The sequence below is a fragment of the Plectropomus leopardus genome, chromosome 10 (assembly GCF_026936395.1).
Source record: "Plectropomus leopardus strain MGB_pleo_1.0 chromosome 10, ASM2693639v1, whole genome shotgun sequence".
Taxonomy (NCBI): Eukaryota; Metazoa; Chordata; class Actinopteri; order Perciformes; family Serranidae; genus Plectropomus; species Plectropomus leopardus.
Window position 1 is genome coordinate 37,479,086 of NC_142185.1, and position 16,520 is coordinate 37,495,605.

Sequence of the window (16,520 nt, forward strand, 5' to 3'; positions counted from 1 at the left end):
TCACTAATATATATTTATTTATAATATATATAAGCATATAAGCATTATATATTTATATATAATGCTTTTATATATATATATATATATATATATATATATCTCAACACAGATTGAAAGAACAAAAGAATCACAAAAATTGTTTTGAAGAATTTTAAGGAAGGCATGTTTTCTTTAAAAATGTTGGTGATTTTTATTCCTACAGCATCTGGACTAAGCCCTAACAAAAAATGAAAACTTGGTACTACTGGAATACACATTTTACTTTGAGAGCAAGCAAACATTTGTTAGTACCTGCTAACATTAATTAGTACCTGTTAAGATAAGTTAGTACCTGCTAACATTAATTAGTACCTGTTAAGATAAGTTAGTACCTGCTAACATTAATTAGTACCTGTTAAGATGAGTTAGTGCCTGCTAACATTGATTAACACCACCTTTTTTGTCTTTATAGGAAGATCAGGTGTTGAGGAGTTCATGAAACTTAAAGGTTCTGTCTCTGTAACTCTTTGACATGCTAACTTGACAAACTTTTTTTTGTTTACAATGGGTGAACAGATGGCCACATTTATACTCAAACCTGTATAAATGTGAATTTCAATGTAAATATCAATATATATCTGCACTCCAAACATTCTTGTATATACTTTAATTCCATGGTTCTGTTTCTTGCACTGTTACACCGTTACTTGTGTTACTTGTTTTGTTTTTGCACTGTAAGACTTGTACTTTTTATATTTTATATTTTATATTTGTATCTTCTATTTTATCTGTTTTCTTTTTCTATATTTATGTTGCACCAACCCACCAGAACAAATTCCTCGTATTGTGTTAACTATACCTGGCAATAAATCTTTTTCTGATTCTGATTCTGATTCTGATAAATTAAGAGCTGAGACCGTCCAACTTTCATGTTGCCTCTAACAGCCTGTGGACTGATTTGCGTGCAAAGGACTCAGAAAAACCCAACGCGTTCTGATCCAAAGTTGTCACATGCGTCTACATATCTCTAGATATCCTGTGTCTACATATTATTACATATTATGCGCTAGGAATCCTTCTGGGTCTACATATTATGCTCTGCGTATCCTTCTGCGTCTGCTGTTGACGTTCCAGGATGCAGCTACGGTGATGTCAACACAATCACATGTTGGGATGACACTGCACGTGGTTATGTTTAGGCAACAAAAGCACATGGCAACCAACGCCGGGTCATCAAAGAAACACACATGGACGGTTAGGTTCAGGGGAAGGAGGCACATTATAACAGGTCACATTGATGGGAAGTGAACCCCAGAGTCCTGCATTAAAGTCCAAAGTTTGTTGGATCCATCCACTACCCCTCCCACCCGGCTTAAGGTGACCCTGTTGCCCATTATGTTACGTCGTTACAAAATTGCCAACTTTCCTGCTCTACCACCTAAGCCACAGCCACCCAGGTGCTGACCACAGTTCACTAATAAAAATGTTTTTAAAGTTACATACAGAACCTCCATGTATCACCATGTGGATAACACCAGGAGAACCCCCTTACACCTGCATTAGCATGAGTCCTGGTTGATCAGCTCTGTCACTCAGGCTGTCCCCAAGGTGGGTACAAACCACCATGGGGACACTACATGCAGAGCAGGTTTAATGCACGGCAGGTAGCATGAAAGTGAAAGTGCATTAAACAAAACTGGTTTACGAGCCCAGCAGAGACTGTTCTTAATCATGTATTCCAGTTTAATGCAAAGAAAAGAAGAAGAACCTAAAGATCAAGGTCAAGCACATGTTACTGCAGGTGTTAAGGGTGCATCAGGGTAAGATGTGTAGTGAATGATCTCATGACGCTTGTGTGTTATTGTGGAGCTGGTTATATGCTACCCACCAGGAGAGCGTGGGCTCTGGATGTGTCGTCACCTCCACCTCTAACGTCACTGGAGAGCCCTCCATGACAGTAGCTCTGGACAGGGGCCTGGTGAAGCAGGGAGGTCCAGGTTTAGAGGCTTTTCCCTGGGGAAGAGACTCTGACTGGGCCTGGGGAAGATGAGGAGGAGGAAGAGGAGCAGGTAGGGAAGGCCCTTGGATCTGAGGAGTAAGTCTGATCTCCTCACGGATAGCCACGGGCTGACAAATGTTTGGGTCTTGGTCTGGAGTTAGTAGATGGGGTGGAGAGGAAGGGGGTGTGACATGCAGGTTAGCCTGTTGAGCCAAAGCTTGGGTCTGTGGTTCTGGCTGAGGAGGAGCAGCAGGCTTGGCAGTGCTGCCAGGGGTCATGCCAGGGTCATGCACACACTGCTGGGTATGGGTTGAGGTCAAGGATTTGTGGAGGGAGTAGATTGTCTGGTGGCTCTGATTGCTGCTGAATCTATTACTGCTGGTGACGGTGCTGCTGGATATACTGATGTCGCTGATGACGTTTGGATTCAGAGAAATGGGGGCATTGACCTCAGGTAGACCTCCACTACCCTGAAGGAAGGGGCTTACTTGCTGGGGTCTGAGATTGCTGCTAGCTTGTGGGAAGGTGCAAGAACTGTATGGAGAGGAGGACTGGCAATAATCAGTTTGTTTGACAGCAGTAGCTGTGGTGAAGCTGCTGCTTTGGGGCCTGGAAACTGGCCCCAAACATGGGCCAGTTTGGCCCCAACATGTTTCTTTGTTGATTTGGGAGAAAGGTACATCCTGATCAAGGCCACTCCTAGAATTAGGGTAAGGCTGTGAAAGATTGCTGTCATGGAGGAGGGTTGAGGTAGTTTGGAGGGAAGTTGCACAGGATTTAAGGAGCCCAGTATCCAGACTCTTGTCTTTGTGGAGAACATAGTCTGTGAGGTTCTGGGCCGATCCTTTGGCCTGGTGGATCGGATCAATCTGTGGCAAGGTCTTACTCTGGGATGAGGGGCTGCTGCTTATCTGTGGTAAGGTGTGATGGCTTTCTGGAGGGGAGGACTGGCAGTAATCAGTTTGTTGGTTGACCGCAGAGGCTGTTGTGAAGCTGCTGCTTTGGGGCCTGGAAACTGAGGATGTTCCTATGCTGATTTGCAAAGAAGGTACATCCTGCTCAAGGCCGCTCCTGGAATCTGGGTTAGGCTGTGAAGGATTGTTGTCTTGAGGGAGGGTTGTGGTGGTTTGGAGGGAAGTTGTATAGGATTTGAGGAACCCAGTGTCCAGAGTCGTGTTATTGTGGAGATCAGAGTCTGTGAGGTTCTGAGTGAACCCTTTGGCCTTGGGGACCGGATCAATCTTTGGCAAGCTCTTACTCTGTGATAGGGTGCTGCTGGTAGCCTGTGGCAAGGTGCAGTGACTTTCTGATGGTAAGGACTGGCAGTAAGAGATCTGTTGGGGGACAGCAGTGGCTGTGGTAAAGATGCTGCTTTGGGGCCTGGAAAGTGAGGATGTTTCTTTGCTGATTTGGGAGGAAGGTACCTTCTGATCAAGGTCACTCCTGGAATTTGGGTAAGGCAGTGAAAGATTGCTGTCTTTGGGAAAGGTTGTGGTTGTTTGGAGGGAAGTTGTACAGGATTTGAGGAGCCCAGTGTCCAGAGTCTTGTCTTTGTCGAGAATAGAGTCTATGAAGTTCTGAGCAAACCCTTTGGCCTGGTGGACTGGATCAATATGAGGCAAGCTCTGGGATAAGTGACTGGTGCTAGCCTGTGGAAAGGTGTAATGTCTTTCAGGAGATGAGGACTGGAAGTAAATGGTCTGCTGGGTAAATGTACTGGTGCTGGTGTTGGTCAGACTGACATTTTGAGGTTTGGAGAGTGGAGATGTATCCGTCCTAGTTTGGAAGGGATTTATGTTCTGATATGTACCACTCTTTAAGTCTGGGAAGGACTGTGGAAAACTGTTCTCCTGACAAATGGAAGTATTAAACTTGAGGGACTCAGTATCCTGTGGTGGGGTCTTGTCCTTGTGGAAAGGAGGGTCAGGACCACTGAAGGGCTGAGGACCATTGGTGGATTGAGATAGTGTGGTAATGTGATTGAGCTCTGCAGACTGGAGAATGGGATCAGGTTGTAGAAAGGTCTCACTTTTGGATGCAACATTTTCGGCGATCTTACCCTGAGTACCAGCACTCCTCTGAGGCTGATTAATCTGACTGTTATGCTCCTTTAACAAGGGATCAGTTTGTGGGGGGGTCCTTTTCTCGCTGTCCTTGATGGAGTAGCCATCTGGAGTGTTGCCGAAGCTCTGTTCAGGGCCACCCAGGGAGAGGTCAACAGTCTGGGAGGCGCTGGCTGAGCTGGTCTTTCCAGTCTTCAGGATGCTGCTCAGAGTGCTGGTGAAAAAGCTTGGTGGAGGAACTGTCAGCGGACTCTGGACAAATGAACCGGACTCTGATCTGATCCTGTAACACACACAACAGGAACAAACTAAGACTGAGAAACTGCTACTTTTACAGTTCAAAAGTGGCCTGTATTTCATGTCCTCACTGTCCTTCACCTGTCTCCTGTGGTATGCCCCCATTAGATTATCCATTATTAGCACTGAGTATCAAACCACAGTACTGTTTTAACAAAATGTGCCCAGAATCATAAGAACAAACAAAATTTGTCCTGATACAGACCTGGTGCTGCTGTGGCAGCTGATTGGAGGAGTTGGACAACTCTCGGCCTGGCTGGACGCTCTCTGTTGTCGGACTGCACTTGTAGCAGAACCAGTGTGCTCTGACTGGTAGCTGTGTTGGCCAATGTGGACGCTGTGGGAGCTGAAACAGAAGCCCTCCTCAAAGTCTGACTGAACCATGTTGGACTCTGGCGTCTCTGCCAGTGGCGGCAGGGAAATGTCGTCAGGTGACACACAATCGTATTCGTCATTGGAGAGAGAATCTTCAGTCATCACTTCCTGTTGCTGCAACTCCACCTCCAACAGGCCTCCTACTGGTGCATCCTGGGTAAAAAGGGTTGAATGTTAGACTGATGGATCACTGCCACTTGTATGTACCACACGCTGCCACAGGAACAGGGATGTTTTTGCAGTCAAATTTCTTTGTCCGTGTAGCCAGCATTTGACTTTATAGTTTGTACACCAACTCAAATTCACTCACTGAGGTGGATATCATTGCAGCCAAACTAATGACAGGCAAGAGAGCGGTAAAACAGCCAACCAACCACTGTAAATGCTAAAATAAAGACACGACCAGAACATTTTAGAAGTAGGACACATACTAAAACAGTACAAAAATGATGAGCACTTCACAAAAAAAAGATATGTATCAACCCTTTGACACCTGGAATAACATCACTTTTCTTGTGCTGCCTTTCACATGCATTTAAACCTTTGAAACCTGAACAAATTGGTGTGATTTCTTTTGATAATGGGAAAAAAGGCAATGACCAACTTGGCAAGAAACGTCCCACAAATTGCTAGAAATTTGTAGAATGTGACAAGAACATTATCCAAAAATGTTTTTAAAAACATTTTTGGATAATGTTCTTGTCACAAAAAGAGAAGAGGATTTTCAAGAAAATCCCCAAAATTAGGAAATATGTCCTGAAAACAATATTCATATTTTAGGCCATTTTTTGTTTATTCTGTTTTGGGGTATTTTGGGGAATATTTTCAGGTAATTTTCTTGTAATATTTTAATTATTTAATTTTAATTACTTTTGGACCATGTCTTCTTCAGTTGCTTGTTGGCTTCTCTCTCTGTTTTTGAATGAAATTAATCCAATTTACTCATATTTCAAATGGTTAAATACACCATTATCAACATTATGGACTAATTTCTAGAAATTCAATTTAATCTTTTGTCCCAGCTAAACGAGGCATGATTTTACCATCCTGGAATCGTAAATTTACCCAGAGCATACACTTTTTTATTGGAGAATTAACAACTGAGTGAACAGGGGGAGAAACAAAAGCAGCTCTGATTTGATTTCTTTAGCTGAAGAGCTCTTAGCTGAGGAGTCACAGTCCCCAGGTTCAATGGGAACATAAATTCGTGTATCATCAGCATAGAAATGAAAATTAAAGCATTGTTTTTTAATGTTGTTGCCTGGCAGCAGCATGTGAATGGAAAACTAAAGAAGACCTAAAACTGAGCCCTGGGGGACGCCACATGTGAAATTAACTCTTTGGTGATTAACCTGAAGCGGCATCATGTTTGAAGCGGCCCGTGACTCCTTCCTCTGAAACTCCCTCTGAATGTCAGAGAATGACGGGCCAATCACAGATGGAGGGGGCGTGGCCTCAGTGGCAGCTGGTTGTGATTGGCCGTGTATGGCGCGGACCCTTCGGTTGGCCTCCGCTGGGGAGCGGGAGAGGCTGAAGGTGTGAGTGGAGCAGTAGGAGGAGGGGAGCTGTGGTCTGAAGAAGAGACGACATGATTTTTTAATTTTTTTATTTTTTTTACAGTTCGGGGTTTCAAACAGATGAGACTCAAAGTCAAACTGTCCTTCTACATACAAACAAAAGATTAGATTTCATCTCCCACTTGCTTCCAAACCAGCTGAATGGTCTTTCTTTTGTGTACCAGTTAAGCTTACAGTCTACACGATGTGAGTAATTTTCTGTTTTTTATTAGCCATGCGTTAATGGACATTTTCACAGAAAGCATGGGTTTCCAGAGGATTAATAACTTTATTGTTTTATTGTTGTTGTTGTTTACTGAAATGTAATGTAGCACCATCAGCTGGTTAAAATATTTTACTTCATGTTGCTCAGAGGAAGAATCATAAAAACTTTTCATCACAGCTCCATCCTTCACTCAGTGTACCTGCTCTCAGCCGCCTCCTGACTGCGACTCTTCTGTAACGGAGGCTTCCTATTGGCTGCAGTCTGCCTCTTCACCAACGCCTCTTTCCCATTATGCTCTGCGGTCAGTTCAGGGGTGTGGCCTGTTTCCTTCAGCTCGTACTGGAAGCACGGGACAGACTCAGATAAGCTGTTTATGATGTGATTTATAATATTTACATTTCTTTACTGCACCATGTCGATATCACTAAAAGTCAGCTTTGTTTTCATGTCGCTCAGTTTTGCTTTTTTTTGCCTGATTATTGCATACGTTTATGAAATTGCCAGGTTTCTGCTCGTGATTATAGAAAGTTCTAATAGAACAGGGATGTATGGAACAATAACATCTGTGGTATGACAAAAAATAGTAATGGAAAAAACTGATAATCTCACATTTTCAAATGATAATGCTGTTAGATCAACAAACATTCTGTATTACTTTCATTGTACATTGAAAGGGACGACAGTTGTTGGTGGTTTTTTTTGTTTTAAAGTGTAAATTCTTATGAGAGATTTTTGTTGTAAATGTTAAAATAATTTTTACCATGTCAGACGCTTCCTGTGTTCTGCGGTTATCTGTCTCCTTCTTCTTCATCCTCCTGTTTTCCTTCGATTCCTTCTCTTTCTCTGCATCTTTCTCTTCCTTTACCTCTTTCTCTCTGTCATCCTGCTTCTGTTTCGGACTCTCCACCTGTGATGTGAACAATCAAACACTCATTCAAATAAATAATCTGCTAATTGTGTCTTAATTTCACCAGATTCACTCTCAGATGAGCTTTCATTGCCGTCGAAAGTTTGAAATTTAAGTCGACTTAATACGGTTTATACGCGCTGATCAACAGAGAAAGATCGCTGAACGTCAAAGTCAAAACATTTCTGCACAAACTTAACAGGTTTAATTCCAAAATGTGAAATAAATGTTGGCAGATTTTAGTCACCTTCAGTTTGGCTTCCAGCTCCTTCAGCCCGTCACTCAGCGCTCGGATGGACTTCACCATCTCCGAGTGTTTACTGACCGTCTTCTCAATGTACCGCCGCCCCTCCTCCGCCCCTGAGACACAGACACACACACACACACACACACACACACACACGCACACACACACACACGCATACACACACACACAGAGTTCAAATAATCAGATAAACGTGATGGATCAATGGTTGAAATATTTAACCCTTTGAAACTTGGAGCGACATCCCTTTTCCTTTGCTGCTTTCAGTCACCTTTCCCTAGTAGTTAACCCTTTAAACCCAGAGCTTATTGGGTGCGATTTATTTAAAAAAAAAAAAACACGCCCCGTGAATGAAGGCAGTGTCTCTGCCCCAGTGGTCGTGGGTGCAGTTCCCGCTCGTAGCCCTTTGCTGCATGTCATCCCTCCCTCTCTCTCAGTCCCCTTCGCACCATTGATCTGTCCTGTCCAATAAAGGCAAAAATGCCAAAAAAATCTTTAAGAAAAAAACATGAAAAGGAGAAAAAGCAACTTGGTAAGAAATGTTCCAGAAAACTAGGGAAAAACTATATTAACAATTTTAATAAATTCATATTTTTGAATTTTAAGCTCTTTTTCAAGGTCATTTTCTTATTGTTGTTTTTTTTTTTACTTTTTTAAAAATATATTTTTTATTAATTGAAAGGTAATTCCTTTCTTTTATTGCCCATTGCTTTCCTCCCATGTTTTTGAAAGAAGTTAAGGTGATTTGCTTGGGTTTCAAAGGCTAAATGAATGATTTGTTATAACTTTTAGGGGTACGATTACAAATTGACCAAACCAACTGAAGTACAGACATTTCGAGTATGTGAAAAATACTGTACCGTGTTCATTATCATTCAGCTGTTAAAAAATGTAATGACAGGCGGTATCATTGAACGGCTGTTTGAGTTCATCGGACAGGACAGATAAAACCCTTTAAAAACCACACGATCACACAGCTTCCAGGCCTAGGCGGTCTGTCCTTTCAGAATAAAAGCCTGCCTCGGCGCCTCCTCACCGTGCAGCCTGACGGCGAGCTCGGTGATCTGACTGATCCTCTCCTCCTGCTGAGGAACCGTCGGCCACACGAACTTCTCAAACTGCCGGTGCAGGACGGAGACGGCTTCTGTGCTGCGACACTCGGAGGAAAACTTTCCGACGCGAGCGATGGTGGCGCTGGCGTCCTCGCACCAGAACTGATACTGAAAACACAGAACATGATGCAGACGGTTAACGCGGACACATATATGGATGAATAAAGTCACTGCAGAAAATAACATCTCTGACCTCCTCCATGGCCTCCTGCAGTCTGCACGTCATCTCCAGGTTTTTCTGGTGCTCGCCAACACTTCGTTCAAACTCCCCCATCTGTCTCTGCAGCTCATTGACGGCGTCCTCCGCCTCCCTGGCCACGCCCCCATCCTTGACCTCTGACCCCAGCCGAGCCGTCACTCCCTGCAGACGTTTCCTGAGCGCCTGCAGGGTCACACAGCGATAGATGGACTTCACCTGTACAGAGCTTTTCTAGTCTTCCAACCACTTTAACACCACACGCCTCTGAAACCCATTCAAACTGACATTTCTGATCCCACAGCCATCAAAGCAGAAAAACAGGACTTGTATTATTTCTGGGTGTCATTCTGGGCTTTTGACTTGGAATTTGTCATTTTGACTATTTTCCACTTGTTGACGTCATTTTTTACCATATTATGGTCCCAGTCTGATACCAGGATCTGGACTCACCTGCAGCTTGTCGTCGTACAGCTCTACCTGCTGCAGCTGGTTCCTGACGGCCTTCGTGTTCCTCGTGCGGTCGTTTCTCTTCAGGTAGTTGAACCGCAGGTTGCTGAAGCGTTTCTTCAGCTCCTTAAAGGAGTCACGAAGCTGAAAAAAGACACATCAGAAAATCTGTTCAGCTCACAGAGCGACTTCACATGTTCTGCTCGTGTCCCAGCTGGCCAGAAACCAAAATTCAATATCAGGCCAAAATCAATGTGAGGCAGAATACTGTTGGTTGATGATGATAATATTTTGTTGTTTTTAATCTGTATAATTCAATAATCAAAAATTAAATATCTTCCAAATGTCTTATTCCAACATTCATTGATGTAGAATAATGACATGTAGTCAGATGGTTCAGAAAACAAAACCCAGCGTCCACAAAACGTCACAGTATTAAAGTCTGCATGTGTAATTCAAACGTAAGACATATAAAATTAAGTCAGATTTTCATTCCTACCAAAATGTTACATCTGTGCACCGTAACAGTCCGACGTCTTTTTGATGTCATGTTGTACGGTGTGTTTTGTTAACTTCAACATCCTGCTGATTGTATTTTTAGTAAAAGGAGATGATTGTTGTCTTCTAGATTCAGAGAAACGTAGGTCGATTACGAAAAGATGAGGTCAAGGAAACTTAAGAGATGCGTGTCTTTGGAAGCAGCACATGGTTGGCAATGATTCCTAACATTTGTATGCTGCTAACACATTTGTGTTCCTTCTTTCACCCTCAAATACATATATGCACACCTTCACCCATATACGCATATATACTTCCACATATTACGGAAAATAAAGTCAAGTCAAGTCAATTTTATTTATAGAGCCCATTATCAAAAAACATGGTTTGCCTCAGAGGGCTTTACAGTGTACGACAGTGACGAGATATTACAACCACCACCACCGCTAGCAGGGCTAAAACAGTTTTTTCATATAATATCTTATTGTATACAGCCTTTATTTCTGGTTAGCGCTGTTGGAGCTGTTGTCTGTGTGATCTGCTCAGCTCGGTGTTGATCTCGCTGCGAGTCTACGAAGCTTTGATGAGATTATTTTTAGAGCAGGGGGGTTTAAATCCAGAGGGACATTTCTGCCTGTAGCAGGAGGAACAGCGGTGTCGGGTGGCTGATCTGTCAGCTGAGGACAGCTGAGACAGACCAAAGCAGTCAGAGACACTGAGGGCGAGTCCCTGAGCACATGAAGACGCTGAAATCAGAGGCTGAGGAGGTCGCAGTGTTTATCTAACATCGCGGTGGAGTGAGGTTCACAAGTCATCTGGGGGGAAACCCTGGACTGAGCAACAGCGAGGAGCACTGAAATAACAAAGGTTACGTGGAAAATCAGCCAAAACTACCAGGAGGTGATACAGCCAGTTTGATGAGAGCCATAAGGTACCTCGGAGATTACCGGAAAGTACCTTAAAGAAACAAGATGGATCACAAATTACCTCAATAGAATTACATAAAAGTATTACAAACTATTCTCGTATCATAAAATAACCATGATGGACCTCAGAGGATCATCAAGTACCCCAAAAAAGTCAAAAAAAATTCCCCAGAGTACCATGAGGTACCCCAGAAGACAATGATTATCCCAAAGTACAATAAAATACCAAGGCACCATGGAGTGCCTGTAAAAGTATCCCAGAAGACTAAAAACAGCAATGAATTACATCTAAGGGCCATGAAGTACCCCAAAGAAATCCCCAGAGTACCAAAGTACTGCTAAGTATCATGAATAATCCCAGAGTATTTCGAAATAATACTGAACCACCCAAACTGATTTCCTCAAAGTACTAAGAAGTTTCCCAAAGTACCACAAAGTAACTTTTGAAGACCCTTAAAGATCATGAACTACCCTAGAAGATGCTACAAAGTATATAAATCCCCAGAATATCATAAAATATCTCCAAAAACAATGAAGTACAAATTCCAAGAGACCCCAAAGGAGATGACCAACAATACTAAAAACTACTACATAAAGTACCCCAGAGGACTATGATTGCCCAAAAGTACCATAAACTACCACAGAGTACTTTGAAAGTATCCCAGAAGACCACAAAGGCAAATGAACAGACAATAAACTACTCCAAAGAGGTTAGTGCACAAGAATCCCACAGTACCATAAAGTACCCCAGAAGGTTGTTGGTTGGTGTGCCAGTGTTTGGAGGACTGAGATGACAAAAATTGTGAAGAAAAGGACCCACAACTTCCAGGATGTAGCGAAAATCAACACAAAGAGATACCCATGAAGTATACTACCCAAAGAGACCCTGGAGTACACAATGGTCCCCTGTAATATCCAAAAGAGATAATTAGTATGTACCATGAAGTACCAGGGAGAGTACTCTGTAGTACCACAGCTGATGATCAGATGAAGTACCATCCTGTGCTGTACCCACAGTGAACACCATGTACACAGACCTAATTCAGATATCTTCAGAGTTCAGCTGGCGGATTCAGTGATGAAGTACTGGACCTCTGGGGAACCAAAAATACACTGAATGTCCGCAGTGAGAATAACCAACCCACCAGTGAACAGAAATAGAACCAGTCCTCAACCACAAGTCATGTCTTTAAAAAACTCCTCATCCAGTGACAGACGGATGTAGATCCCCTTCAGGTGACTCAGCAGTGCCGACTTCAACCAGTCACCTCTTCTCTTCACCCTCCAGCTCAGCCTCCATCCCTCTGACCGAGTGTTCATGGTGGAGTTAGTGTCTGTGTCCCGTTACAGAACTTAACTTAAGCCCTCCAACTGGTCATGTTTCATCACAGATCTTGTCTTGCCAACATCTTAAGAAAGGTTCAAGAAAAAAAAGTTGTACAGTGCTTTCACACCAAGTCTTCAAGAGCGCTCAGTTGCAATGGATACTACCAATCCAAACTCTTGATGCTTGACTGTTTCCTGAATGTTTCTCGGCATGAATCAAACAATCTTTGTGCAAAAAGACACTTGACAACATAAACATTTTACACAACAAACTGAGTAAGTTTTACATTTGAATAATGGGTTTTCTGATCAAAATCTAGTGGAGTTTCCAGAAGTCCACAGAAAGTGTGCTTCAAGTCTTGAGATGCTTTTCAGACGTTATGAAAAAGTTTGGTCGACTCTTGACAGATCTTCACCTGTACACACCTGCAGGTGCAGGGAAGTCCAGATGTTTGGGTTAACTTTTTAGGCATGTGCCATTTCAAGCTTCCCCTTCACTAAAGAGTGTGGTCTGAGAAGATGCATCCATCACTGATCTGCATTCATTGGATTTGGGGATTTTGAAGAAAACAAATCAAACAGAAGTTTTGTCCTCCAAATCAGGGCAAAGGAAAGGTGCATTTCTTGAAGCCTTTGAGACGGTCTTACTGATCTTTTCTGATGATTTCCGTCTTGACTTCAGAAGGTGATGGTGCCTGATTCACGTCTATCTCTTGAACGGTAAATAGACCTTAAGTAGTGAAGTTCTGACCCCTTAACACAATCACAGACCGATGGAACAACCATCAGTGCTCAGTGTCTTGCCCAAAAACTACTTTGACATGCAGACTGAGGGAGCTGGGAATCGAACGGCAAATTTTTCTTTTAATGAACAACCTGCTTCCCCTCCTGAGCCACAACTGCCCAAATCACAAGTATTTAAGATTTTATCACACCATGAAATCTCGTGGCTCTCTAACTGAAGGAGTGGTCCAAACCAAAGGAGACAAAGCTCTGAGCCTGCACTGAAGGAATTTACTCTGGAAGTTAAATCCCAGTCTGGAATTGAATTTGTTGAAATTGTTGCAGTTTATATCATACTGACGGTGCGCTGCTGCAGAGGAAGGTTCAGCCAAAGTCCAGTCCGGCTCCTGTCCACAATTCCCAAACTGAAACTTTTGGCATACCTTTACCGTTCTGGCCCCAAAAGTTTGGAACAAACCTCCCATTAAGATCAAATCAGCCGACTCAGTTTAAAAAGCTTTTAAAAACCCACCTGGACAGACCGACATTTGTGTAACCTCCTTTGATTTGTATGGAAGTGTGTATATGTATATATTTATATGTATGTATTTATTTATATATTTATCTAGCACTGACAAAGTTGTGTGATGTTGTATGTTGACTGTCATCGTAAGTAGTGATACTGAGATTGTTGAATCTCAGATGCTGAGATCGCTACTGGTTATTACTTTGGTTTAAAAAAAAAAAGAGGGGGGGGGGCTGTGCGGCACTTCTTCTGCCACTAGACGGCAATACCTGTGACCAATCACACCTGAAGCACTTTTTGCACTTACTAAGGGTTTTTTTCCTTAAGTCTAAATTCTTGCTTGTGTTGTACGTCGCTTTGGATAAAAGCGTCTGCTAAATGAAACTGTAGAATTGTAGAATTGTAGAATATGTGTGCGTTTACATGTGTGTATGTGCTGCATGTACCTACATACGCATGTGTATGTATATATGTATGTATACTTGTAGGTATGTGGGTATGTATATTTATGTGTATGTATATATATACTGTATGTCTACATGGTGCATATGTATATATGTGCGATACATATGCATGTATATGTGTTGGGGTCGATCGATACCGATTATTAGTACTTGATTATTATTATATTTATATATTTATTATTAGTAGTAGTAGTACATGAGACAGACCGCCGACATCTGGAACCAATATGCATTTACAGTAAAAAATGAAAATATTCCAATTAAAATGTAAGATTTGAAATATGACAAACGCCAACACAAAACTTTGTTTAAATGCCTTTAAAAAATATATAATCAAAACTTTCAACATCAAATACAAAAAGTTCCCTCAAAAACAAATGAATAAAAATCACTCCCTGAGGTTTTACACAGTAAAAGTTCCTCCCATGCTGCTTTTTCTCTGCATGTACTGCAGACTGCCCTCCCTGCTGTTGGTTGAGTGTATTAATACACACTTTTTCATTCATCAACTTTATCAGAGATCATTAAAATAAAAGTCAGATACAGATAACTGGCAAAATGCCAAATATCAGCGAGGATAATCAGCCCCTAATGTGTGTGTGTGTGTGTGTGTGTGTGTTTGTGTGTGTGTGTGTGTGTGTATAGGTATGTATACATATATGAATGTGTATGTATTATATTTAATTGCATTTTCTGTGAATGATGTTTTACTGTGTTTTCTTATGTTAGATGGCTTTGTATTGTGAAGCACTTTCCTACTGGTTCAGAAAAGTGGTACAGAAATAAAGTTTATTATTATTATTATTATTATTATTATTATTATTATTATTATTATTGTTATTGTTATCACCCTGTTTGACAGAGCATGTAAGGAACCAATAACTGAGCTCGTGAACGTGGAGCATTTTGTCCTGAATGATAAATGATGAGAGATTCGAGTTCAGTGACGCCGTCATCGATCCAAACGGCACCATGATGTTTTAAAAACTGGTGTTTGTGTCGCTCTGCGTCTCTCAGCTGCTGCAGGCTTCACTGTGACACGCAGCACCAGGTGCATGATGGGAAATACCCGCAGGATGAGCCGGTCTGTATTTCTGATCTGCCCCCCCAACAGCTGCAGCTCAGTGACTCTGCAGATTGAACCAGTAACTCCAGTGAAACCAGTCACCTGTCAAACTACTGACACTTCCACACTCTGACATTTCATTTTTCTGGAGCCAGAAAATCCTAATTTCAGCGTTCTGTGATGTCATTCAACACCAACACGGCCGACGGCGAGGCTTGCACCGCCACACAAACTACTGCCGCTGCTGAGCTAACGGCTAACACGCCACGCTAACTGGAACCTGCCACCAGCCAATCAGAACCAGCCAGTCAAAACCAGCCAGTCAGAACCAGCCTGTCAGAACCAGCCAGTCAGAACCAGTCAGTCAGAACCAGCCAGTCAGAACCAGCCAGTCAAAACCAGCCAGTCAGAACCAGCCTGTCAGAACCAGCCTGTCAGAACCAGCCAATCAGAACCAGCCAGTCAGAACCAGCCAGTCAGAACCAGCCAGTCAGAACCAGCCAGTCAAAACCAGCCAGTCAAAACCAGCCAGTCAAAACCAGCCTGTCAGAACCAGCCAATCAGAACCAGCCAATCAGAACAAGCCAGTCAGAACCAGCCTGTCAGAACCAGCCAATCAGAACCAGCCAGTCAGAACCAGCCTGTCAGAACAAGCCAGTCAGAACCAGCCAATCAGAACCAGCCAGTCAGAACCAGCCAATCAGAACCAGCCAGTCAGAACCAGCCAGTCAAAACCAGCCAGTCAAAACCAGCCTGTCAGAACCAGCCAATCAGAACCAGCCAATCAGAACCAGCCAATCAGAACCAGCCAGTCAGAACCAGCCTGTCAGAACCAGTCAGTCACATGACTAGTTTGCTTAATAATTCTCGGGAGAGTTTTTCGGACACACAGCTCTGCATCATCACTTAATAGCGCTTTTAATTTCTTTCTTTTCTTTTCTTTTATTGTTATGGAGCCATGATGGAAAGGCGAGCCCCTCATACGTGGGAGCGGCCACGTATGAGGGGCATCATGTGACCTAGATACTAAAAAGTGTTTCCACTGCAGTTTGGACAAATACGGCTTTTTACAGTTGCCTCAAATACCAGCGGCGAGTCCTCAGAGTCGCTGCAGCTGAACACACAGGAAGTGTTAATCTGCTCCTCCTGAAACCATCAGGTCCAGTTTCTGATCCTCAGATCTGACTCTCTTTATGGACCCGCTGACTGCAGTTATATTTAGACTGATTCGTCTGAGCCGCAGACTGCAGGTGTCACACTGAAAAACTATTCATTAATCCAGAGAAACAGCTGAAAATCAAACACAGAACTTTAGACTTCGATTAGAATCAGCTGTGAATCGTTTTGAGTTTTAGTTTTAAAGATCGACCGGTGCGTTAAATTCATTTAGTCTGAAACTTAAGACACAAAAAATCTTCACTCATCCAAACTGTACAAAGTTTTTACATTTTGTAAAATCTGTGTGTTTTCAGGCATTTTAAATTTCCAATAATAATTAAATATTAATTAAAAATATAATAGGGTTTTTCTCTCATTTTTTTCTGGGAAACACATTATTGGAAAATT

The 16,520-nt window shown here is 42.5% G+C and overlaps 1 protein-coding gene across 1 annotated transcript in view; it reads right to left on the reverse strand.

Moving 5' to 3' along the window:
- The window catches only part of ccdc141 (coiled-coil domain containing 141), a 40,962-nt gene that overhangs the window by 3,286 nt on the left and 21,156 nt on the right, over positions 1-16,520 (reverse strand). The window contains exons 17-25 of the mRNA XM_088083825.1: positions 9,429-9,569; positions 8,973-9,161; positions 8,704-8,887; positions 7,650-7,762; positions 7,256-7,402; positions 6,695-6,834; positions 6,066-6,285; positions 4,544-4,866; positions 1,868-4,324 (exon numbers count right to left, since the gene is read on the reverse strand). Of these exons, the coding sequence (XP_087939951.1) occupies positions 1,868-4,324; positions 4,544-4,866; positions 6,066-6,285; positions 6,695-6,834; positions 7,256-7,402; positions 7,650-7,762; positions 8,704-8,887; positions 8,973-9,161; positions 9,429-9,569 (3,914 nt within the window). The remainder of the gene's footprint in view (positions 1-1,867; positions 4,325-4,543; positions 4,867-6,065; positions 6,286-6,694; positions 6,835-7,255; positions 7,403-7,649; positions 7,763-8,703; positions 8,888-8,972; positions 9,162-9,428; positions 9,570-16,520) is intronic.